The 24,445-nt window shown below is 38.6% G+C and overlaps 1 protein-coding gene across 1 annotated transcript in view; it reads left to right on the top strand.

Annotated features, from left to right (window-relative positions):
• ZNF569 (zinc finger protein 569) overlaps positions 1–24,445 on the top strand; it is a 49,827-nt gene that overhangs the window by 6,935 nt on the left and 18,447 nt on the right. Inside the window, exon 3 of the mRNA XM_059382869.1 lies at positions 3,834–3,888. Coding sequence (XP_059238852.1) covers positions 3,834–3,888 — 55 coding nt within the window. The remainder of the gene's footprint in view (positions 1–3,833; positions 3,889–24,445) is intronic.

The raw sequence follows: 24,445 nt of genomic DNA, 5'->3' as shown, positions 1-24,445 counted from the left end.
ATAAACTTTCCCAGTTTATGTGAGCTGAACACTTGCCAACTCATGTTATGAGACCACCCTTACCCTGGTACCAAAACCAGACAGAGACAAGAAAAAAAACTGCACACTAATATTTCTTATGGACTAAAAACAAAAATCTTCAACATCGAAATGAAAAATTGAATCTAGCAATATAAAAAGGATAATATATCATGTCTAAATGGGTTCATTTTGGGAATACAAAATAATTTTTTTAAAGATTTATTTGAGAGAGAGAGCATAATCAGGGTTGGGGGGCAAAGGGAGAGGGAGAAAGAATCCTCAAGCAGACTCCCCACTGAGTGGGGAGCCCAATGTAGGGCTCAATTTCAGAAACCTGAGATCATGACCTGAGCCAAAATCAAGAGTTGGCCACTCAACTAACTGAGATACCCAGGCACCTCAAGATTAATTTTAAGTTCATTATTTGAAAATTAGTTACTGTAATTCACCAGAAGAGAGTATGATCATTTTGATAGATGCAAAAGAAGCACTTGACAAAATCCAGCATTTATTCATGAAAAAAATAATTCTCAGCAATTTAAGAACAGAAGGGAATGTTCTTTATTAAAGGTCAAAAAAAAAAAAACCCAAAAACAACAAACCCAAATACTAGAGCTTACATTATACTTTGTGTTGAGATAATGCTTTACCTCTAAGATTGGCAACAAAGTGAAGATGTCCTCAGACCACCATTTTTCACCGTTCTATTGGAAGTCCTAACTAGTGCAATAAAGCAAGAGAAAGACAAAGACACACAAATCAGAAAGGAAGAAATACAGCAGTTTCTGTTGGAGACAACACAACTATTAAGATAGAAAACCTCAAAGAATCTACAAAAAAGCTCCTAGACCTCTTACATGAATTTAGCATGGTTGTAGGATACATAATCAGTATATAAAGTTAAATCATTTTTATATTCCAGCAATGAACAATTGGAATTTGAAATAAAAATTTATTAGCATGCCCCAAAATAAAGTACTTAAAAATAAATCTCAGAATATGCATAGGCCTTGTATGCCAAAAATGAAAAAAACTATGATCAAAGAAATAAAACATAAGTGGAGAAATATACTATATTCATGAATTGAAAGACTCCTATTTTCATTTGATCTTTAATTTGATCTATAGATTAAACACAATCCCAGTCACGTTCCTAGCAATCTTTTTTATAGATATCAATGAAGATGGAGGTGGAACTTAAAATGGAAGGCAGAATGAGACAAATTTATTTACATGTACTATTATATAAATGTAGGACCTAACTGTGTTGAAGGTGACATAGAAGAAACCCTCTTTAAATAAGAGCTCACATTTCTTTTCATCATTTGTAAGTCCTTACTGAAAATATAATTTTTTTGAACCATCCTTCCAGTTCACATACTGCTGCTATTAGAAATTTTTTTTTTTTTTAATTTGAGAGAGAGAGCAAAGCAGGGGGTGCAGAGGAAAAGAGAATCCCAAGCAGATTCCCCACTGAATGGGAACCCAATGCAGGGCTTGATCCTAACACCCTGAGATCATGACCTGAGCCTGATGTGGCTCTCAATCCCAGGACCCTGAAATCGAGACCTGAGCTGAAGGCAGACACTTAACCAACGAAGCCTGCTATTAGAAATTCTGTGATGAAATCCATCATGGGGCACCTGGGTGCTCTTTTGGTTAAGAAGGGAAAGAGGAAAGAGAGTAGAGGGAGTTCTGATTGGTGTCCACTCTTCAGCTAGTTGATGAATTCAGTTCACCATAAGCAATTGTTTTTAAATAAAAAAATTCTCTTTTAGTCTATACCCATGCCCACCTTTTTTTTTTTTTTAAGATTTTTATTTATTTGACAGACAGAGATCTCAAGTAGGCAGAGAGGCAGGCAGAGAGGAGGAAGCAGGCTCCCTGCCGAAAGTGAGCCCCATGCGGGGCTAGATGCCAGGACCCTGGGATCATGACCTGAGCCAAAGGCAGAGGCTTTAACCCACTAAGCCATCCAGGCACCCCCATGCCCACCTTTTAATAGACTGATGTTCACTACTAGAACTGGAACAGTCCTGACAACAGAATGTGCTGGTATGTACCTCCAGGCCCAAGGGGCTGCTATATTCAGGAGATAATATGCAGAAAAATAAAATATCACAAATTTTTCCATATCTCTTCTCCCCCAGTAAATACCTTAACTCCTGTTATCCAGTATTGTGTCACATTGTAACTCAGAGCTGCAAGGGTTACTGGAAAAGCGGGTAACAGGAAAAGGAATAGAATTATCTTCACTGTCCTGGATCAATCATGATTCATCCTTGGAAGAATGTATATTGCCATGTGAAAAAATTAAAGTTTAGTTTTCAAGGAATAAAGTGAGGACAACTGGCTATTGTTGGTAACATTATCTGCCACATATAGCCTTTTAGAATATGCTGGCTCTCTCTCCTTAGCAAGGTATCAAATTTTCTTTACAGAATTTTGCACTGTTATTGCTGGGGAACTACTGAGACACCCATTTTATTCTGCTGTTCTCTCTTTCTCTCTCTCTTTTTTTATTTGAAAGAGAGAGCGAGAGAGGGAACACAAGCAGGGGGAATGGGAGAGGGAGAGGGAGAAGCAGGCCTCGAGCTGGGCAAGGAGCCCAATGTGGGGCTAGATCCCAGAACTCTGGGCTCATGACCTGAGTGGAAGGCAGACACGTAACTGCTGAGCCACCCAGATGCCCCTCTGCTATTCTCTTTTAAGGATTGATTATAATGGTTCTAAGAATGTGGGGTTCCCAGGGTCACAGTGCTTATTAGTGGGAGAGAGACTAGAAAGCAAATCTTTGCTCCCAAGTCACTGTTCTTTCCTACTATAATTCATCTGTCCTAAAGCTTTTCTAAAAAGATGCTTTAAGAAAAAACTTCAAATGAGTGACAAAAATCAATTACAATCCAACAACAACCAAAAAAATTTTTTTTACTTAGTAAAAGAAGATTAATTTTCTTTAAAGTAAAACTGGGAAAGAAACTGTGCACGGGATGGAGGAGGACATCTGCGTTGTTCATTATACACTGTAGTACTGATTGCAATGGTATGTGTTTTCTTGATTAAATTTTATTTTGGAGAAAATAATAGGTGAACTTTTATTTTAAAAACTGAAATAATGCTACTAGACTTGTAATAATATGAAAAACTGTGTCCTGTTTCTTTTTTCCCCATCCCTAATTCCTGTTTCCAACGAGAAAGCACTTTTAGCTCCTAAAGCTCCTAAGTGTGATTTCTTAAATTTCTTCAATTTTTCCAAATCACATGTTTATCTTGTTATTATTTGATACTTTACAGATTTATATGTTTATTTTTTACTATGACAAGAATTTAACTCTCTTACCACCACCAATATCTCTGATACACATCACTCAGACACACAAACTACTTCTTACTCCTTCTTTGAAATATATTACCATTTTGGGCAAATTCCCATTTAGTTGGTAATGTCTCAATACATTAAAATAACAGGTATTTTGTCAATTTCATAATTTTCTTGGTTATGTTCTTTTATGAAGCTATATAGCTTACTGTTCCTTGTGAACTGTTTTGTTCTGTTTTCTCATACAGAGTTATTGACAAATTCATGGGACATCTCCCACATATGAGCTCTTATTCTGACCCACCTTATGCCTAAGCTATGCATGATCATTCTAGTCATCCTTATACCTGTCAGCACCTCTGGTATGAATATTCTTGGCCTTTCTGCTGGATCCAAGAATCATTTACAGGGCGACCTTTAATCCACAGTGTGGGTGCAGGTTTCCGAAACCACTAAGCGTGCCTGGTCTAATGGCTTTTCTTCTCTTTCACAGCTTTGCCTTTTCAAGCCCTGTCTATTACCAGAAAGAGGAAATGACTGAATCCCAGGTAAGTTTTAAGTAGTATATTTGTTCTCTACTATATTCTGTAATGTGGTTTAAAAGGATTACAATAATCCGTACAGTAAATTGGAAAATCCTATATAGATAAACTTTTTCAGAGGAATTAAAGTTGGAAGATTAAGACCAGGAAGAGTTAAAATATGGTAATGCAGAAAGGTATTCATCTAGAGAGATTAAAGTTGGGCTTCAGTTTTCAGTTTCATTATTATAGGTGAAACAAACCAGAGCAAAAATTCATGACATAATTTGTATTGCAAATAAAAATTAAAATGAACTTTTTTTTAGGAGAAGTAAGCTCTTCTTTGGCACCTAGGTCAATGAATATATTAGAGTGTGACCTCTTATACTTGACAAATCCAGCTATTGTGATGGTCTGTTTTGGTAAAGGATAAAACAAAGTATATGTGTTAAAAAATAGCCAGCATAGGAAAGAATGCAAATGAAGATTATCAGAAAAAGGGATTAATTATCCCTTGCATGCAAAAGAAGACTACACAACAATTTTTTTTAAATGACAGATACTGGTTAGCCACAACAATATAGATAAATTCCAGAAACATTGGAGTGAGAGAAGCCAGAAACAAAAGATACGGTTCCATTTATATGCAATTTGAAAGCTGGGAAAACTAATCTCTTGTGATAGAAATCAGGATAGTAGTTACCTTAAGAGGATAGTAACTGGGAACGGGTGGGAGAGAATCTTCTGGAGTGCTGAAAATGTGGTTGTTTTGACCTGATTACATAAATATTTAAATGTATAAAAGTGTATCATGTACATTTAAGATTAGTGCATCTTAGGGGTGGCTGGCTGCCTCAGGCGAGCATGTGACACTTGATCTTGCAAGTTGTGAGTTTGAGCCCCACGTTAGTTGCAGAGATTACTTAAAATCTTAAAAAAAAAGGTTAGTGCATTTCACCACATTATTCTATATGTGTCATACATAATTTTAAAGAATACTAGAATGTCCGACGAAATAGATGAGATATGTGTATCTCAAATGACCCTACATAATTATATTTTTCGGTGGGTATTTACTGTAGATTGGGCCACAGTCTAATAATTTCTGGTAAATTATTTTAGTCCACTGAAATGTGAACAGAGAATATGCTTTATTTGGTTTACTGATGTGTCTCCAGCCCCTAGAACATTCTGGCCTTGTATACATAGTTTTTGTGAATATCTGTGGTTTTAATGTCTTGAATCCATGGTTCCTTGTTTTTTTACTCTTAAAATAAGTGATATTGGGATGCCTGGGTGCTCAGTCAGTTATACAAGTGCCTTAAGCTCATGTCATGATCTCAGGATCCTGGTATCAAGCCCTGCATTGGAGCCCCACATTGGCTTCCTGCTCAGCAGGGAGTCTACTTCTCCCTCAGCTCTTCCCCCTTATGCTCTCTCTCTCTCTCAAATAATTAAAATCTTAAAAAAAAAAAAAAGTAGTTGACGTCCACCTCCTCTTCAAGGATAATCCTTTTCCTCAGAACTTCAACTTGCATACTTTCTTTGTATCTTTCAGATTTATCCTGCTTTTCATCCTCAGGTCAAAGTTTTCATATACTGAGATATACCTTTCTTTGACTGTGTATCCGTATATAGCAGCTTCTCTATATATCCAGTTTTTTTCTTCAAACACGTTAATTTTCAAAGTGAACACACTGTCAGTGTGTAACTTGCAAAAGCAATAGATCGAGAATTAGAACATTACCCTAATAACCATGAGATTTCTTCTGCACTTTTCTAAAGTCATTACCCCTACCCCAGGGGTAACCACTATTCAATTTCTGTCACTATAGATTATATCTGTCCGAGTTTGAACCTCATTAATATATATACTCTGTGTCTGGCTTCTTTTGCACAATACTGTGTGTGTCAGATTCATGTTGAATTATTGCATGTAGTTATAGTTTGATTAATTTCATTGCTTTATATTATTCACTTATGTGAATAAACCATAATTTTATTTATCCATTCTATTATTGATTGCCATTTAGGTAGTTTTTATTTGAGGACAATTACAAATATTACTGCTATAAGAAAATTCATAGCTGTCTTTTATTGCTTTTATGTACACTTTCTTTTGTATATAAACCAAAAGTGGAATTTCTGAGTTATAGGTCGTATACATAGGTTACCTTTTATTGATACTGCCAAACGATTTCTGAAGTGACTGTCCAAAATTTCACTTTAAAAGAAAGGAAAAGTCTGTGTGTTAATATCAGGTATGGTAACAGTCGAAACAGTAAGCTCTAAACAAACAAAAAGAACAGAGCTTTAAAATGAGTGCAATAGATAATACAGATCAATGGTTTAGGACTGCTTTCTTATCAGATAACCAACAGCAAATTTACTGTAAGTAACACTGAAAATAAGAAGATATGTATTGGTAGGGAAACTTTCATTAATGTCTTAACTCATGCTAGATGAACTAGATATAAAAAATGTATCTACCAATAATAATTTGATAGAGCTAATAGATTAAGGTAGCTTATAGCCTCAAAAAAGTTACTATTCCTTATTTGGATATGAAATAACTTAAAAACTGACCATTTATTAGGCATGAATAACATTCAGTAAATTTCAAAAGTAGAAACTGTACATTTCAGTAGTTCCACAATGCAATTAAATATGAAGTTAATAACAAGAGATTCAAAAAGAAAAATATTCACATGGAAATTTTTTAACTAGCATAAACAACCCAGACCAACAGGGACTTAAAAATTTATGTTGCAGAACATCTTTTTTAAAAAATTTTATTTATTTATTTGACAGAGATCACAAGCAGGCAGAGAGGTAGGCAGAGAGAGAGCCCGCCGCTGAGCAGAGAGCCCGCCGAGGGGCTTGATCCCAGAACCCTGGGATCATGACCTGAGCCAAAGGCAGAGGCTTTAACCCACTGAGCCACCCGGGCGCCCCCATGCCCAGATGTTGCGGAACATCTTTAAAAATAAAACAATGCGCAGGGGCACCTGGATGGCTCAGTGGGTTAAGTCTCTGCCTTCGGCATAGATCTTGATCTGAGGGTCCTGGAATTGAGCCCCGCATCCTGCTCTCTGCTCAGCGGGGAGACTGCTTCCCCCTCTCTCTCTCTGCCTGCCTCTCTGCCTGCTTGTGATCTCTCTGTCAAATAAATAATTATTTTTTAAATCTTAAAAAAAATAAAACAATGCACAGAAGAAAAGCTACAGCCTGAAAAAGTGTTAATAAACGTATCAGAATGAAATGAATGAACAAAATATACCATTCTAGTCATTAGAAACAAAATGAGAAAATTTAAAAAGGAATCGGTAAGAATAAAGTTTAAGTCAGTGAGTTAGAAAAACACAAAATAATAGAACTAATAAAGAGCTGCTTTTTTCTTTTTCTTCTTTCTTTATTATTTTAAAATCTAAGAAGAGGGAGGGAGAAGTGGAATAAGCAGCCACATACGCAGCTCCCCAGATTAGCAGATTTTAATCTTTTGTCATTTTTGCCTCAGGATTTTTTTTCAACAAAGTAGTCAGAATATTACAGATACTTTGTCTCACAGGCAGTCACTTTTATGAATGTTATCTATATCCATAGAGCTCATAGTTTTATATTTTTACCACATGATTTTATATATATAAACACTACTTGAAGTTGTTCTGTTTTAGGTTTTTAAATAACTGGGAACCCGATGGACTTAGAGTTCTGCAACTCATCTTTTTTTTCATTCCACATTGTGTTTTCAGACCTATTCATGTTAGTATATGTATTTCTGACTTTACGTCCTTTTCCATTGTTTTGATTTCCTGTGTCAATCCCGCTATATCTGAATTACCATATATAGTTATAAAAATATTTATTCGATAATGCAAGTTAATCCTGCATCTTTTTCTTCTTCAGCATTGCCTTAGCTACTTGTAGCTACTTATATTTCCTTATCGATTTTAGAATTAGTCTGTTTCCACAATTAAAACTGCTGACATTTTGACATCGAATTACATTAAAAAATATATTATCTGCAAGTGAACAGGTTTCTTCATTTTAAATTTTCATGCCCCCCTTTTTTCTTGCCTATTTTTGATTGCTAAATGTAGTATAATGTTGAACAGATGTGGTGGTGGGTGATCTTTGTCCTATTCTGTTTTAGGAGTATATATTCAGTAATTATGAGTAAGTATGATAATTTGGTATAGGTATTTTTGTAAATACTTTTCTGGTTCAAAGAAATTTCCTTGTATTCTTAGTCTGCTAAGAATGTCAGTCATAAATTGGTGTTAAGTTTTGTCAAATACTTTTCGTGTATATATGATCTTGATCAAAGTTTTCTCCATTTTTCTGTTAATTTGGTTAATCACGAAACCAACCTTGGTGGGTGTATACTCACTTGGGTTTTTCCTGGAGAGTTAATATAGTAGTTTATAATAAGGTATGTTTGACAGACATCAGAACTTCCTTGAAAGCAGATTTTGGTAGGTTGACTTCTGGCATTAGAAGGTAGGGTGGAACCAAGATATAAGTGCCTTTGCAAACCTGTTTTATTTAGCAGTTCCTGTAGTGCCTACCACAAGTGCTCAATGAATGCTCTTTGGACAGAGATGTCCAAAACTATGAAGACGAATTTTTCCTAATGCCAGTGCGATTCTAGCATTGCCAATTTTGTGACTATAAATTCTTTAGAGAATTTGAACATTGTCAGACTCTCATTTACCTCCTCACAGCATCCATATTTTTTGTCTATTAACTTTATTCAGTGATTTCATATATATAAAGGTCACAGAATTACTGTACTACACTGAGATGTGCATTAAAAATACACTTTATTAAAAATATGTTGACATCCTTTATGAATTCTGTTTAACAGAATGAAAAAAGCTAGTTTTGTTTTTTTTTAACATTTTTAAATTATTACTATTTTTTAAAAGATTTTATTTATTACTTATTTGACAGACGGAGATCACAAGTAGGCAGAGAGGCAGGCAAAGAGAGAGGGGGAAGCGGCCCCCTGCTGAGCAGAGAGCCCAATGTGGGGCTCGATCCCAGGACCCTGGGACCATGACCCGAGCTGAAAGCAGAGGCTTTAACCCACTGAGCCACCCAGGTGCCCCTAAATTATTTTTTTAATAACATATAATGTATTATTTGCCCCAGGGGTACAGGTCTGTGAATAGCCAGGCTTACACACTTCCCAGCACTCACCATAGCACATACCCTCCCCTGTCCATAGCCCAACCACCCTCTTCCCACCCCCCTACCCCTGGCAACCCTGTTTGTTTTTTCAGATTAAGAGTCTCGTATAGTTTGTCTCCCTCCCAATACCATCTTGTTTCATTTTTTCCTTCCCTACCCCCCAAACCCCCCACTATGCCTCTCAAATTCCTCATATCAGGGAGATCATATGATAATTGTCTTTCTCTGATTGACTTATTTTGCTGAGCATAATACCCTAATACCCTCTAGTTCCATTCACGTTGTTGCAAATGGCAAGATTTCATTTCTTTTGATGGCTGCATAGTATTCCATTGTATATATATGTATGTGTGTGTGTGTACACGTACATATATACATACATATGTGTGTGTGTGTGTATACTTTATCCATTCATCAGCTGATGGACATCTAGGTTCTTTCCAAACTTTGGCTATTGTGGACATTGCTGCTATAAATGTTTGGGTACACGTGCCCCTTTGGATCACTACATTTGTATCTTTAGAATATATACCCAGTAGTGCGATTGCTGGGTTGTAGGGTAGCTCTATTTTCAACTTTTTGAGTATCCTTCATGCTGTTTTCCAGAGTGGTTGCACCAGCTTGCATTCCCACCAACAGTTTAGGAGGGTTCCCCTTTTTCTGGATCCTTGCCAGCATGTGTCGCTTCCGGACTTGTTAATTTTTGCCATTCTGACTGGTGTGAGGTGGTATCTCGTGGTTTTGATTTGTATTTCCCTGATGCTGAGTGATGTGGAGCACTTTTTCATGTGTCTGTTGGCCATCTGGATGTCTTCTTTGCAGAAATGTCTGTTCATGTCCTCTGCCCATTTCTTTATTGGATTATTTGTTCTTTGGGTGTTGAGTTTGGTAAGTTCTTTATAGATTTTGGATACTAGCCCTTTATCTGATACGTCATTTGTAAATATCTTCTCCATTCTTTCCATTGTCTTTTTGATTTTGTTGACTGTTTCCTTTGCTGTGCAAAAGCTTTTGATCTTGATGAAGTCCCAGTAGTTCATTTTTGCCCTTGCTTCCCTTGCCTTTGGTGGTGTTGCTAGGAAGAAGTTGCTGTGGCTGAGGTCAAAGAGTTTGCTGCCTATGTTCTCCTCAAGGATTTTAATGGATTCCTTTCTCACATTGAGGTCCTTCATCCATTTTGAGTCTATTTTTGTGTGTGGTTTAAGGAAATGGTCCAGTTTCATTCTTCTGCATGTGGCTGTCCGATTTTCCCAACACCATTTGTTAAAGAGACTGTCTTTTTTCCACTGGACATTCTTTCCTGCTTTGTCAAAGATTAATTGACCATAGAGTTGAGGGTCTATTTCTGGGCTCTCTATTCTGTTTCATTTGTCTGTATGTCTGTTTTTGTGCCAGTACCATACTGTCTTGATGATGACAGCTTTCTAATAGAGCTTGAAGTCTGGAATTGTGATGGCACCACCTTTGGCTTTCTTTTTCAACATTTCTCTGGCTATTCAAGGTCTTTTCTGGTTCCATATAAACTTTAGGATGATTTGTTCCATTTCTTTGAAAAAAAATTGATGGTACTTTGATAGGGATTGACTTAAATGTGTAGATTGCTTTAGGTAGTGTAAACAGTTTCACAATATTTGTTCTTCCAATCCATGAGCATGGGACAGAAAACTAGTTTTAATGCAATCTGTTCAAAACTTAGTACATCAGGAAATTGTTTCTTTGAGTAATTATTCAGTCATTCAGTCAGTCTGTACCCTGTCCTCTTTTAAGGTGGTGACTGAGGTATGGAAGAAGATCTTTCTGACTTAGGGAGGAAGATGTTCCCTGGTCCCTTCATAAATCTGTGCTAGCTGGTATCTACTGAATCTGATTTATCTGGCTCCTTTTTCTCGGCATTCTATAGCTGATAAATTTGTGTTATGTTTCATCTCAGTCATGGTGCAAGAGCCTCTTCTTTTCAACTGTCCTCCTTTGGATCTTGCTTCCTCCATAGATTTCTTGAGTCTCTGTCATGTCCTTCAAAGAGTTGCTGGATTCCATATATCCCACAGTCTGGGGTACTCTTGTCTTCTGCAAGAGCCCTGTCATACCCTACTCAGGATGTATGCTACAATGGGAACCAGAGGCTACTTAAAGTCCTCCTAACTTGACCATGACACTTTGCCCTCCTAACTACTGTCTATCTCACTCTTCCTGAATGTGCTGGAGTTGGGGGGTTCTGAGCACACATTTAACTGCCTACCTCCCTATGCCCCAGTCTTTCTTTTCTATCCCAGGTCTCCAAGGGGAGGGAGAAGGTTTTCCTCTCCCAATTTAACCTCCGTCTTGAGTCTGTGAGTGCCAATATGAAGCCTGGCATAGTATAAACGAAGGCCATGGAAGGTCCCAGGATATTGATGACAAAGTGCATCTATTCAGAAGTAAGAAAATTAGCCACTAGAGGAAGACTATTTTGTGCTTTTCTTTCCATATTATCTGTTTTTCATCTGGAAATAGTAGGTTCATTTCTCCAGAAACATAGAGCAGAGTACCTAGGAAAATTAAATTGACAAACCTGTGTACTCTGCATTTGGCTTGGGTTAGTCCTTTACTTGAGCTATTTTTTTTTCATGAAGATTTTAGTTAATGTTTAGTGTCACTTCCTTTGAGTCTAAGGAACTTTCTTTATTATTTTTGGTGAGGCCAGCTGCTAGCAGTGAATTCTCTGTTTAACTGGAAATATTTTTCATAATCCTTTTCTTAAGTTGAAATTCACAGAATATAAAGTAAATTATTTTATTTTTTTAAAAGATTTTATTTATTTGTTTGGCAGACAGAGATCACAAGTAGGCAGAGAGGCAGGCAGGGGGAGAGGGGAGCAGGCAGAGAGCCTGATGTGGGGCTTGATTCCAGGACCCTGGGACTATGACCCGAGCTGAAGGCAGAGGCTTAGCCCACTGCACCACCCAGGCACCCCTAGAGTAAATTATTTGAAATTGAACATTCAGCAGCATCCACTCTGCCATTCACAGTATTGTACATCTACCACCTCTACCTAGCTCCAAAGCATTTTCATCACTCTAAAATAAATCCTATGCATTAAGCATTTACTTCTCCATCCTATTCTTCCCCTAGCCTTTGGCAACAACCAGTCTGCATTTTGTCTCTATGAATTTGCCTATTCTGTATAATTCATATTGGTAGAATAATAAAATATGTTACCTTTTCTGTCTTGCTTATTTAGTATGATCATTTTATTTTTGAAAGCTCACCTTGCTAGATATATCATTATTATTTGAGGGGTACCTGGGTGGTGTAGTTTATTAAGCATCTGACTCTTGGTTTTTGCTCTGGTCATGATCTCAGGGTCATGAGATCAAGCCCTGCATCAGGATCAGGCTCTGCACTGAGCAACAGAGTATGCTGGGGACTCTCCCTCTGCCTGCCTCCCCCCACAAGCCCCCATGTGCATGTTCTCTCTCTCTTTGTTAAACAAGTAAATCTTAAAAAAAAAAAAAGATTATTAGTAGATACTTTTTTTTTTAAGTATTTTGAATATATTGTCTCAATGCCATTTGGCTTTCATTGTTTCAGATGAGAAGTCAGCTGAACAGTTCTATCGTGGTCTATAGATAATGGATTGAAACTTGTGCTGCTTTTAAGTTTTTCTCTTTACTTTTAGCATTTTTAAAGTTTTATTTTATTTTTTAAAATTTAATTTAATTTTTTTTAAAGATTTTATTTATTTGACAGAGAGAGAGATCACAAGTAGGCAGAGAGACAGGCAGAGAAAAGGGGGGAAGCAGGCTCCCTGCTGAGCAGAGAGCCTGACATGGTTTCTCAATCCCAGGACCCTGAGATCATACCCAAGTGGAAGGTAGAGGCTTAACCCACTGAGGTACCCAGGCGCCCCTTTAAGTTTATTTTTTCAGTGTTCTAAGAATCATTGTTTATGCACCATACCCAGTGCTCCATCCAATACGTGACCTCCTTAATACCCACCACCAGGCTCACCTAACCCCCCCAACCTCCTCCCCTCCAAAACCCTCAGTTTATTTCTCAGAGTCCACAGTCTCTCATGGCTTGTCTCCCCCTCTGATTTCCCCCAGTTCACTTTTCCTTTCCTTACTCCTAATCTCCTCCATGTTATTCCTTGTGCTCCACAAGTAAGTGAAACCATATGATAATTGACTCTCTCTGCTTGATTTATTTCACTCAGCGTGATCTCCTCCAGTCCTGTCCATGTTGATACAAAAGTTGGGTATTCATCCTTTCTGATGGAGGCATAATACTCTATTATATATATGGACCATATCTTCTTTATCCATTCGTCTGTTGAAGGGCATCTTGGTTCTTTCCCCAGTTTGGCGATTGTGGCCATTCCTGCTATGAACATTGGGGTACATATGGCCCTTCTTTTCACTGCATCTTTATCTTTGAGGTAAATACCCAGTAGTACAGTTGCAGGGTCATAGGGTAGCTCTATTTTTAATTTCTTAAGGAATATCCACACTGTTTTCCAAAGTGGCTACACCAACTTGCATTCCCACCAGTAGTATAAGAGGATTCTTTCTTCATATCCTCTCCTCTTGTTTACTGTCTTGTTGATTTTAGCCGTTCTAACTGGTGTAAGGTGGTATCTCAGTGTGGTTTTGATTTGAATCTCCCTGATGGCTAATGATGATGAACATTTTTTCATGTGTCAGCCATTTGTAAGTCTTCTTTGGAGAAGTGTCTGTTCATGTCTTCTACCCATTTTTTGACGTGATTATCTGTTTTTTGAGTGTTGGGTTTGAGGAATTCTTTATAGATCTTGGATATCAGCCCTTTGTCTGTAGTGTCATTTGTGAATATCTTTTCCCATTCCATGGGTTGCCTTCTTGCTTTGTTGACTGTTTCCTTTGTTTCCATGAGCAGAGAATGCTTTTCCATCTTTTTGTGTCTTCTTCAGTTTCTTTCATGAGTGTTCTGTAGTTCCTTGAGTACAGATCCTTTGCCTCTTTGGTTAGGTTTATTCCCAGGTATCTTATGGTTCTTGGTGCTATAGTAAATGGAATTGATTCTCTAATTTCCCTTCTGTATTTTCACTGTTAGCGTATAAGAAAGCAACTGATTTCTGTGCCTTGATTTTGTGTCTTGTCACATTACTGAATTGCTGTATGAGTTCTAGTAGTTTGGGGGTGGAGTCTTTTGGGTTTTCTGTATAAAGTATCATTAATCTGTGAAGAGAGAGAGTTTGACTTCTTTGCAAATTTGAATATCTTTTATTTCTTTTTGTTTTCTCATTGCTGTTGCTAGGGCTTCTAGTACTATGTTGAACAACAGTGGCAAGAGAAGGCATTCTTTTTTTTTAATTTAATTTTTTAAATAAACATATAATGTATTATTAGCCCCAGGGGTACAGGTCTGTGAATTGCCAGGTTTACACACTTCACAGCACTCACCATAACACATGCCCTCCCCAATGTCCATAAACCCACCACCCTCTCCCTCTCCCCCCGCCCCCCTCAGTTTGTTTTGTGACATTAAGAGTCTCTATGGTTTGTCTAGAGAGAGGGCATTCTTTTTGTGCTCCTGATCTCAAAGGGAACACTGTCAGCTTTTCCCCATTGAGAATGATATTCACTGTGGGTTTTTCATAGATAGATTTTATGAAGTTGAGGATTGTCCCCTCTATCAATATGCTTTGAAGAGTTTTAATCAGGAACGGATTCTGTATTTTGTCATATGCTTTTTTTTGCATCAGAGGACCATGTTGTTCTTTTCTCTTCTCTTATTGATTTGTTCTCTCACATTGATTGATTTGTGAATGTTGAACCACCCTTGCATCCCCAGGGATAAATCCCACCTGGTCATGGTAGATAATCTTTTTAATGTACTGCTGGAGCTTATTAGCTAGGATCTTGTTGAGAATCTTGGCATCCATATTCATCAGGGATATTGGTCGAAATTCTCCTTTTTGATGGGGTCTTTGCCTGGTTTGGGGATCAGGGTTGTGCTGGCTTCATAGAAAGAGTCTGGAAGTTTTCCTTCCGTTTCTATTTTTTGAAATAGCTTGAGGAAATTAGGTATTATTTCTTCCTTTAATGTTTGGTAGAATTCACCAGGAAATCCATAGGGTCCTGGCTCTTGTTTTTTGGGAGGTTTTTGATCACTGCTTCAATCTTGTTACTAGATACTGGTCTATTCAGGTTGTCAGTTTCTTCCTGTTTCAGTCTTGGAAGTTTATATGTTTCCAGGAATGCATCCACTTCTAGGTTGCTTACCTTATTGGCATATAACTGTTGATAATAATTTTGGATGATTGTTTCTATTTCCTTGGTGTTAGTCCTGATCTCTCCCCTTTCCTTCATAATTTTATTAATTTGGATCCTCTGTCTTTTCTTTTGGATTAGTTTGGCCAGTGGTTTATTGATCTTATTGATTCTTTTTAAAGAACCAGTTTCTGGATTTGTTGATGTGTTCTACTGTATCTCGGGTCTCTAACTCATTGATCTCTGCTATAGTCTTGATTATTTCCTTTCTCGTGTGTGGGGCTGGCTTAATTTGTTGGTGATTTTCCAATTCTTTAAGGTGTAAAGAGAGCTGGTATATTTGGGATTTTTCGGTTTTTTTGAGTGAGGCTTGGATGGCTATGTATTTCCCTGTTAGGACCATCTTTGCCATATCCCATAGGTTTTTGGACCAATGTGTCTTTATTCTCACTGGTTTCCATTAATTGTTTAAGTCCTTTTTTGATTTCCTGGTTGATCCAAACATTCTTGAGCAGGTTTGTCTTGAGCTTTCAAGTGTTTGAATTCCTTCCAAACTTTTTTTTGTGGTTGAGTTCCAGTTTCAAAGCATTGTGGTTTCAGAATATTCAGGGAATAATCTCAGTCTTTTGGTATCGGTTGAGCCCTGATTTGTGACCCAGTATGTGGTCTATTCTGTAGAAAGTTCTGTGTGCACTCGAGAAGAATGAGTATTCAGTTTTAGGGTGGAATGTTCTGTATATATTTATGAGATCCATTTGGCCCAGTGTGTCATTCAAAGCTCTTGTTTCTTTATTGATTTTCAGCTTGGATGATCTGTCTATTATTGAGAGTGTTGTGTTATTATCCCCTCCAATTAATGTATTCATATCAATATGACTCTTTATTTTGATTAACAATTGGCTTATGTAGTTGGCTGCTCCCATATTGGGGGCATAAATATTTACCTGTTAGATCTTCTTGGTGGATAGACCCTTTCAGAATGATGTAGTTTTTTCTGTATCTCTGACTACAGTCTTTAGCTTAAAATCTAATTTTATCTGATACGAAAATCACTATCCCAGCTTTCTTTTGAGGTCTGTTGGCATGAAAGATGCTTCTCCATCACTTCACTTTCAGTCTGGATGTATCTTTAGGTTCCAAGTATGTCTTTTGTAGACAGCATGCGGATGGATCCTGTCATTTCATCTGATCTGCAACCCTGTACTGTTTTGTGGGAGCCTTTAGGCTGTTCACGTTGAGAGTGATTATTGAAAGTTAAGCTTTTCTTGACATCGTGTTGCCTGTGAAGTCCTTGTTTCTATAGACTGTTTCTGTAAATTTCTGTTCTGTGTCACTCTTGCGTTCTTTCTTCTTTTATATATCCCCCCTTAAGATTTCTTGTAGTGCTGGCTTGGTGGTCACATATTCTTTTCAACCTTGCCGGGCTTGTAAGCTCTTTATCTCTCCATCCATTTTGAATGTCAGTCTTGCTGGATAAAGTATTCTTGGCTACAAGTTCTTCTCATTTAGTGCTCTGAATATGCCTTGCCACCCCTTTCTGGCTTGCCAGGTTTCTGTGGACAGGTCTGACATTATTCTGATAGACCTTTCTCTGTAGGTAAGGAATCTCTTTTCCCGGGATGCCCTTAGAACCTCTTGTCTAAAATTACGATTCATGAATTTGACAATCAAGTGTCTGAAGGTCTTTCTAGATTCATTGATTTTGGTAGGTGTCCTTTCTGCCTTTATCTAGGACACGAATGCTTGTTCAATTCCCCATATTGGGGAAATTTTCTTATAAAATTTGTTCAACTCTATCTTCTATAGTCTTCTTTCTCCACTCCCTCAGGGATCCCAATAATTCTGACATTAAAACGTTTCACGGTATCATTTATTTCCCTAATTCTGTTTTCATGGCTCATGGCTTCTAAGCTGTTTGTTTCATGCCGCCTCCTGATCCTTTTTCTCTATCAGTTTGTCCTCTAGATCAATAGTTCTGTCTTCTGCCTTGGTTACCCTTGCTGTTAGAATATTTAGATTAGATAGGATCTCATTGATAGCATTTTTAACCTCTGCCAGGTTGGCTCTCACCTCTGCTCTTAGAGATTCTGTGTTGTCACTAATGGTTTTCTCCAACCTAGCCATTGCCTGGATAATTGGTACCCAGAATTCCCTTTTCGACATACTGTTTATGTCCATACCCAACAGTTCTGTGAGAAAGGGCACATTCTATGAATTTTTCCTCTATTGGGTGTTCCTCCTCCTAGATATTCTGATGAGAGATGGTTGAGGGGATGTATAGCTGAATATATGAACCACAATCCAGGCAAGGTGCACCCTGGAAAGTTTCAGAGTGATCAGAAGTCACCACCAAAAAGAAAGAAAAAAAGAGAGAAAGAGAGAGAGAGAGAAAAAAAAGAGAGAACCTACCCAGAATGAACCCCCAAAGTAAGATTTATGAAGTATATAAACAAAAATGAACAAAGAAAAAGACCGACAAAAGTATATGATAAGAAAAAAAGAACTCAGCCAAAATGAACCCCACGAATAAGATTCGCATAATAACAGAACAAAAACAAATACACAGAAACACTGACAGACAAATAAGATGGGAGGGTAGTTATGAATCCTTGAAGTGGGCACAGAAGGTTATTTTGGTTCTTCTTGGGTGTATCTTGATATCTTTGTTAAAGGACTCAACTTTCCAGAGATAGAGGAAGATTAAAACTGGTTTATATATAGAGATATATTTTTTTAAAGATTTTATTTATTTATTTGACAGAGAGAGATCACAAGTAGGCAGAGAGGCAGGCAGAGAGAGAGAGGAAGAGGCAGGCTCCCTGCTGAGCAGAGAGCCCGATGCGGGACTCGATCCCAGGACCCTGAGATCATGACCTGAGCCGAAGGCAGTGGCTTAACCCACTGAGCCACCCAGGTGCCCCTAGAGATATTATTGAGTAGGGAAAAAGAATTACCATGAAACTTAGATCTACATGTATATTAAGGAAAAAAAAGAAAAGAAAAAGAAACAGGTATATGTATGAAAAGTTCAGTTTTAAAAGTTATGGAATATGTTGTATTAAACCTCTAGTTGTAATGGTAAGTAGGTTAAAAAAATTAAAAGAATAAGAAGCGTGAGAATGAATTTTTTTAAAAAGTTGTGTCTATGAAATAAACAGGGTTTAAGGCAATACCGGGAGCTTAATATATTGCTTTTCCCTGATGTTGGGGTTTTACAGTTTTATGTGGACCCTGTGGTGGTTTTCCTCCTGTTCTTTCAGTGTGCCTTCTGAGGGAGAGGCCTGTTGCATTGTTCTCCTGTCAGTCTTGCTTGGGTTGGGTTGCCCTGCAGGTTATTCCCTGGGCTGGGCTTTGTGGAAACCAGTTTTTCAGGCTTTTGTTCTCTGGAGGTATTTGTTTTTCTGAAGCTTTTTGCCCCTTTTCAGAAGGTCAGAGTAAAGAAAAAGAGAGAAGCCTTAGACTGTTTCCCTCTGGGTGATCCAGAACACACAGACTTTACCTCTACAAACTCCACTGAACAGTGCAACCACCCACAGGCGGTTTGTACCTCCAGCAACCATCATCCTAGTGGTCACCCGAGGCACCCGCTTGTCTCTGCACCCCCGTGCCACTAAAATCGCGAGGGAGCCCGCTTCCAGTGGCTGCCTTTGCCAGGACTACTGTCTGGAGTCCAGGCCCCACCAGCGGGTGTGCTCAGACCTAGTGGTCCCTCAGTTCACCGAAGGGTGCCACCAAGGGATCCCGACCAGAGATTGTGCTGGGTTCTCTCATGTGGGGGCTGGTAGCATTCAGACCCCATGGCGGGTCACGGAAGGCTGTGGTCCTAGAGACTGCCATCTGGTGCCCACACTAGGCTCTCTCAGGTGCTGCCAGAAGGGGGAGTGAGCCCAGTTGACTGGTGGTGCAAGCAGTGGAAAGCCACGAGCTCAGGGACCTCGGACTGGAGGCTCCACTGGACTCTCTGGCAGGGGTGGTCACCTGCGGTGGCTGTCCTGGTTCCATGGGCTTAGGCCTGTGCCCGAGACCGCCCAATTCTACCAGTTGCCCCTTAGGATCTTTTGCTCTTTTTGAGTGCTTTTAACCAGACTCCAAGTTAATTCTGGTCCCCAATCACAGGGCAGTTTCATATTGGAGTATTACTTTCCAGTGGGTTGCTTCTGGTGGCTCCCTTCCCCATCTGTTTATCCTCCAATATCAGTCTGAGCGTTCCCACTCCACTTTTCCTCTCCACTGACGTCTTCTGCCCTGTGGAGATCCACAAGTGTATAATCTTATATTTCAGTCTGATTTCATGGTTGCTCAGAGTGTTCTGGTAGATATATGGCTCACTTTAGAGGACCAGTTGAAACTCCTGCTGCTCTGCCATCTTCCCCCAGGAACCAAGTTTTTATTTTATTTTAATGCTGGTATAGTTAACATACAGTGTTGTATTAGTTTCATGTGTACAATACAGTAATGCAGCAATTCTGTATATCACTCAGTGGTAATTATACATGTACTTTTAATCCCCTTCACTTATTTTACCTATCCGCCCCATCCACCTCCCCTTAGGTAACCATTAGTATGTTTTCTATAGTTAAGGACCTGTTTCTTAGTTTGTCTTTTTTTTTTTTTCTTTGTTAGTTTTGTTTCTTAATTTTATATATGAGTGAAATCCTATGGTATTTGTCTTTGACTGACTTGTTTCACTTAGTATGATACCCTCTGGCTCTATCTGTGTTGCTTCAAATGGTAAGAATTCATTCTTTTTTATGTCTGAGTAGTACTCCTGTGTGTGTGTGTGTGTGTGTACTACATCGTTTTTATTCATCTATCAATAGACACTTGGGTTGCTTCCATAATTTGATTATTATAAATAATACTGCAATAAACATAGGGTTGCATATATCTTTTCAAATTAGTATTTTCTTGTTCTTTGGGTAAATACCTGGTAGTGTAATAACGATTATTTTTTTAAAAGGTTTTATTTATTTGACAGAGATCACAAGTAGGCAGAGAGGCAGGCGGAGAGAGAGAGAGGAGGAAGCAGGCTTCTTGCTGAGCAAGAGGCCGATGTGGGGCTTGATCTCAGGACCCTGGCATCATGACCTGAACCGAAGGCAGAGGCTTTAACCCACTGAGCCACCTCGGCGCTCCTTACTTTTTAATTTTTTGCAGAACCTCCATACTGTTTTCCACAGTGTTTGCAACAGTTTGTGTTCCCACCAACAGTGCATAAGGGTTTATTTTTTTTATTATTATTATTTTTACAGTGTTTTTTTTTACAGTGTTGCTAACACTTGTGCCTTCTGTTGATGCTCCCAGACTATTACTAGGGCGGCAGTATGATAATTGCTTGTAGATATCTTTCCTTTTAACCAAGGCAGGAGTCACTTTGGAGTGGTGTTGGCCTCTATAAGGGTTGCTTACACGCTGACAGGCTTGTGGCACTGCTTTGGATGGGCTTTCATTAAGCATTTTGCAGGGGGCAAATCCACAGAAGCAAGTAGGAAGAGTTCAGGAGGTATGCTATTAGCAAGGTTTGCGTGGGTCTGCTATGTAATGGGACCTGGAGCTGAGGCCTGGCTGGAAGGGGTATGTCCACAGAAGAATGTGGAAGCAGGGCACCCTGTTAGCAAGTTAGGTGGCAGCAACTGTCAGCACTGTACTGGTTCTTGTTATTCCTGGAGAAATCTCTCAAGGATCCCTGCCTTCTAGCACAATGCTCTGAGATTAGTAAACAAATCCTCCCCCCACTCCCGCCTGGTTATGATGAGGGAGCAGGAGGCTGGCTGAGGACAAAGCAAAAGCTGGCGCCTTGCACCCCTTCTTCACCCGCTCCCCTCCATATGTGTAGCATTCCTCAGGCACCCCTGACTGCCATAAAACGATAAATAGTTAACTTGCAGGGATCGCAATGGCTCCGAACCTCCTCACCCCACCGAACCTGACTTAGGTTCTGGGACTTCATCAGTTATACCCCAGAGTTTTTCACACTGCTATTTCTATGTTGTATCTCTGTAGGGGTTTTTGTGCTCTCTTTATGGGTGGGGGCTCAATTTCCTCTCACCCAGCTCTCCCAGAACTGAGCCGGCTGATTTTACAAGTTCCAGGATTTGAGTCCCACTTACTATAAGAACACCTGAAACTTAGCCCCCTTGGTTTTCAAAGCCAGTGTTCTGGGGATTCATCTGACTGGACTCCCCAGTGAGCAAGTCCGTTTCTCTCCACTTTCTGTGCCTGCGGCATCCTTCCCTCTTGAATGTGGTTCCATGGGTTTGTTTAGTTCCCAACTATGTCTCTACCCTTCCTACCCTCTTTGATGGTGCCTCTTCTCTGTATTTAGCTGTAGTGAGTTGTTCTGACGTTTCCTGGGTCATTTTCTGGGTTACACTGATGTGAATGTTCTCTAGTTGTCTTTGTAGGGTCCTCCTGCTCCACCATCTTCCCTGGAGTTCTCCTTTCAGCCTCTTGAATATGAAGTGTTTGGGTTTGACTGTCCATGTTTATCCTGCTTAGGGTTCATTGACTATTTTGGATTTGTGTATTAGGGGGTTTTTAAATATCAAACCAGGATGTTTTCAGCCATTTCTTTTAATTCTTTTTTGTCCTTTCCTCTCTTTCTGATGTTCATATATACCTATGTTCATATACTTATTGCTGCTTCACATTTCTAAGTCTGTGTTCATTTTTAAACATTTTTTTCTTTCTTCCTCAGATTGTATAGTTTCTTTTAATCTATTTCTTCTTAAGCTTGTTGATTCTTCTGGTAACTCAGATCATCATGCAACGCTGATAAAGCCTTAGCCAGTTCAGCAACCAAACATTTCCTATCAGAAGAGTCTCACATCAGGTAGAAATGGTCCAGGCTTTAATACCCTCACTGTTAGTCTTAGCTGGAAGTATCTTGGGAAGATCATGGTCTAAGCATGAACTCAATAGTAGAAGCAAAGAAAGAACAGCTGGAGGATGTCCACCAACTATGCTTCTCAAAGTTGATTCTGTTGAAGGGGATCTTAGAACATATCTCTATGGTTGCAAAGATAGTAGTTTGAAATGCTCTCTGTCTGGCATGAGCATTTTTATCTATGTAGATTTAACTATGTAGATTTAACTATTTAGGATTGCTTGTGATGGCAATCCTAAATAACAGTTGCTTAAACAGGACAGAATTTTATTTGTCCCTCATGTAGAAGTTCAGGTACCAACAAACAGATCTAGTCCTCTGTCTCCAAGGTATAGGAAACCAGAAAACTTCTATATAATTACTCTATCTCATCCTCTAATAGTTCGCTTCTGCTTCATTAGCCCAAATGTATATTTACCTGGCTGTCACATTTCCTTTACTATTCCACAGGAAAGAGGAAGACAAAAAAGGTATCACCTCATCCCTTTAAACTCACTTACCAGTAGTTACACATAATATTTCTACTTTCATCTCATTGTCTAGAATTATTATTATATAAAAATACCTTTTCCAAGGAATTTAAGAATGATAATTTATTTCAGGAGGCCATGAGCCCAGGCAAAACTTTGTAAAAGGGGAAGAATACATCCTGGAGTAAAAGAGTAATGTTCTGTGCTACGGTAGCACACTGTTAACAGATTTCTTCTTTTTCTTTTTAGAGGGTGTAGGTTTCATATTTCCTTTTATTTATTTTATTATTGGAGTATAATTGACAAACTATGCCGTTTCCTTTCAAGTGTATAGTATTTGATTCAGCAATTCTTTTTTTTTTTTTTAAAGATTTTATTCATTTACCTGACAGAGATCACAAGTAGGCAGAGAGGCAGAAGCAGGCTCCCCGCGGAGCAGAGAGCCCGATGTGGGGCTCGATCCCAGGACCCCAGGATCATGACCTGAGCCGAAGGCAGAGGCTTTAACCCACTGAGCCACCCAGGCGCCCCTGATTCAGCAATTCTTACATTACTCATTGCTCACCATGACAAGTGGTTACCACCTATCACTATACAAAAATATTATAAAATTATTCACTTTGTTTTCTGTGCTCTACTCTTCATTTTTGTGACTTATTTATTTTATAAGTGGGAGGTCACACCTCTTAATCTCCTTTATTTCACTCATTCCCTCCACACATCTGCCCTCTGGCAACCAGTAGTTCTTCGTATTTGAGTATTTTGTGGGGTCGTGGGTGTTTTTTTGGTATGTTTATTTGTTTTGTATTTTAGATTTCATATAAAGGTGAAATCAGCTGATATTTGTCTTTCCTTCTCTGGCTTATTTCACTAATACCCTCTGGATGCTTCTATATTTTTGCAAATGGCGAGATCTCATTTTTTATGGCTGATTAATATTCCATCATGTATGTTTGTATATATATTACAATTTTAAATCTATTCATCTATCAGCGGACTCTGGTATCTTGGCTATTATAAAGAAGACTGCAGTAAACACAGGGGTGCATACATTTTTTTAAAAGATTTTATTTATTTGACAGACAGAGAGATCACAGGCAGGCAGAGCAGCAGGCAGAGGGCAGGGGAAGCAGCTCCCTGCTGAGCAGAGAGCCTGATGTGGGGCTTGATCCCAGGACCCTGAAACCAATCCCAGGATCCTGAAATCATGATCTGAGCTGAAGGCAGAGGCTTAACCCACTGAGCCACCCAGGTGCTCCTGCATATATCTTTTTGAATTAGTATTTTCATTTTGCATTTTGATGTCCAGTTTTCCCAACACCATGTGTTGAAAAGACTGTCTTAACTATTGGATATTCTTTCCTGCTTTGTCAAAGATTGACCATATAATTGTGGGTTCATTTCTGAGTCTTGTGTTCCACTGAGCCATTCCATTGTCTGTTCTTGTGTCAGTACCATACTGTTTTGATTATTACAGCTTTGGGTTTTTTTTTTTAATTTAATTTTATTTTTTCAGTGTTTCTTGTTCAGTGTTCATTGTTTATGCTCAATGCCAAAGATACAGATGTAGTGAAAAGAAGGGCCATATGTTACTCCAATGTTCATAGCAGCAATGTCCACAATCACCAAACTGTGGAAACAGACAAGATTATTATAGATTTGTAATAAACCTTGAACTCCAGAATTGTGATGCCTCCAACTTTGCTTTTGTTTTCAAAACAAAACTGGGTCTATTCTGGGTCTTTCATGGTTCTATACAAATTTTAGGATTGTTTGTTCCAGTTCTGTGAAAAATGCTGTTGATA

This window comes from Mustela nigripes, chromosome 17 (genome assembly GCF_022355385.1).
Source record: "Mustela nigripes isolate SB6536 chromosome 17, MUSNIG.SB6536, whole genome shotgun sequence".
Lineage (NCBI taxonomy): Eukaryota > Metazoa > Chordata > Mammalia > Carnivora > Mustelidae > Mustela > Mustela nigripes.
Note: the sequence above shows the minus strand (reverse complement) of the source record. Positions and strands in the feature narration are given on the sequence as shown.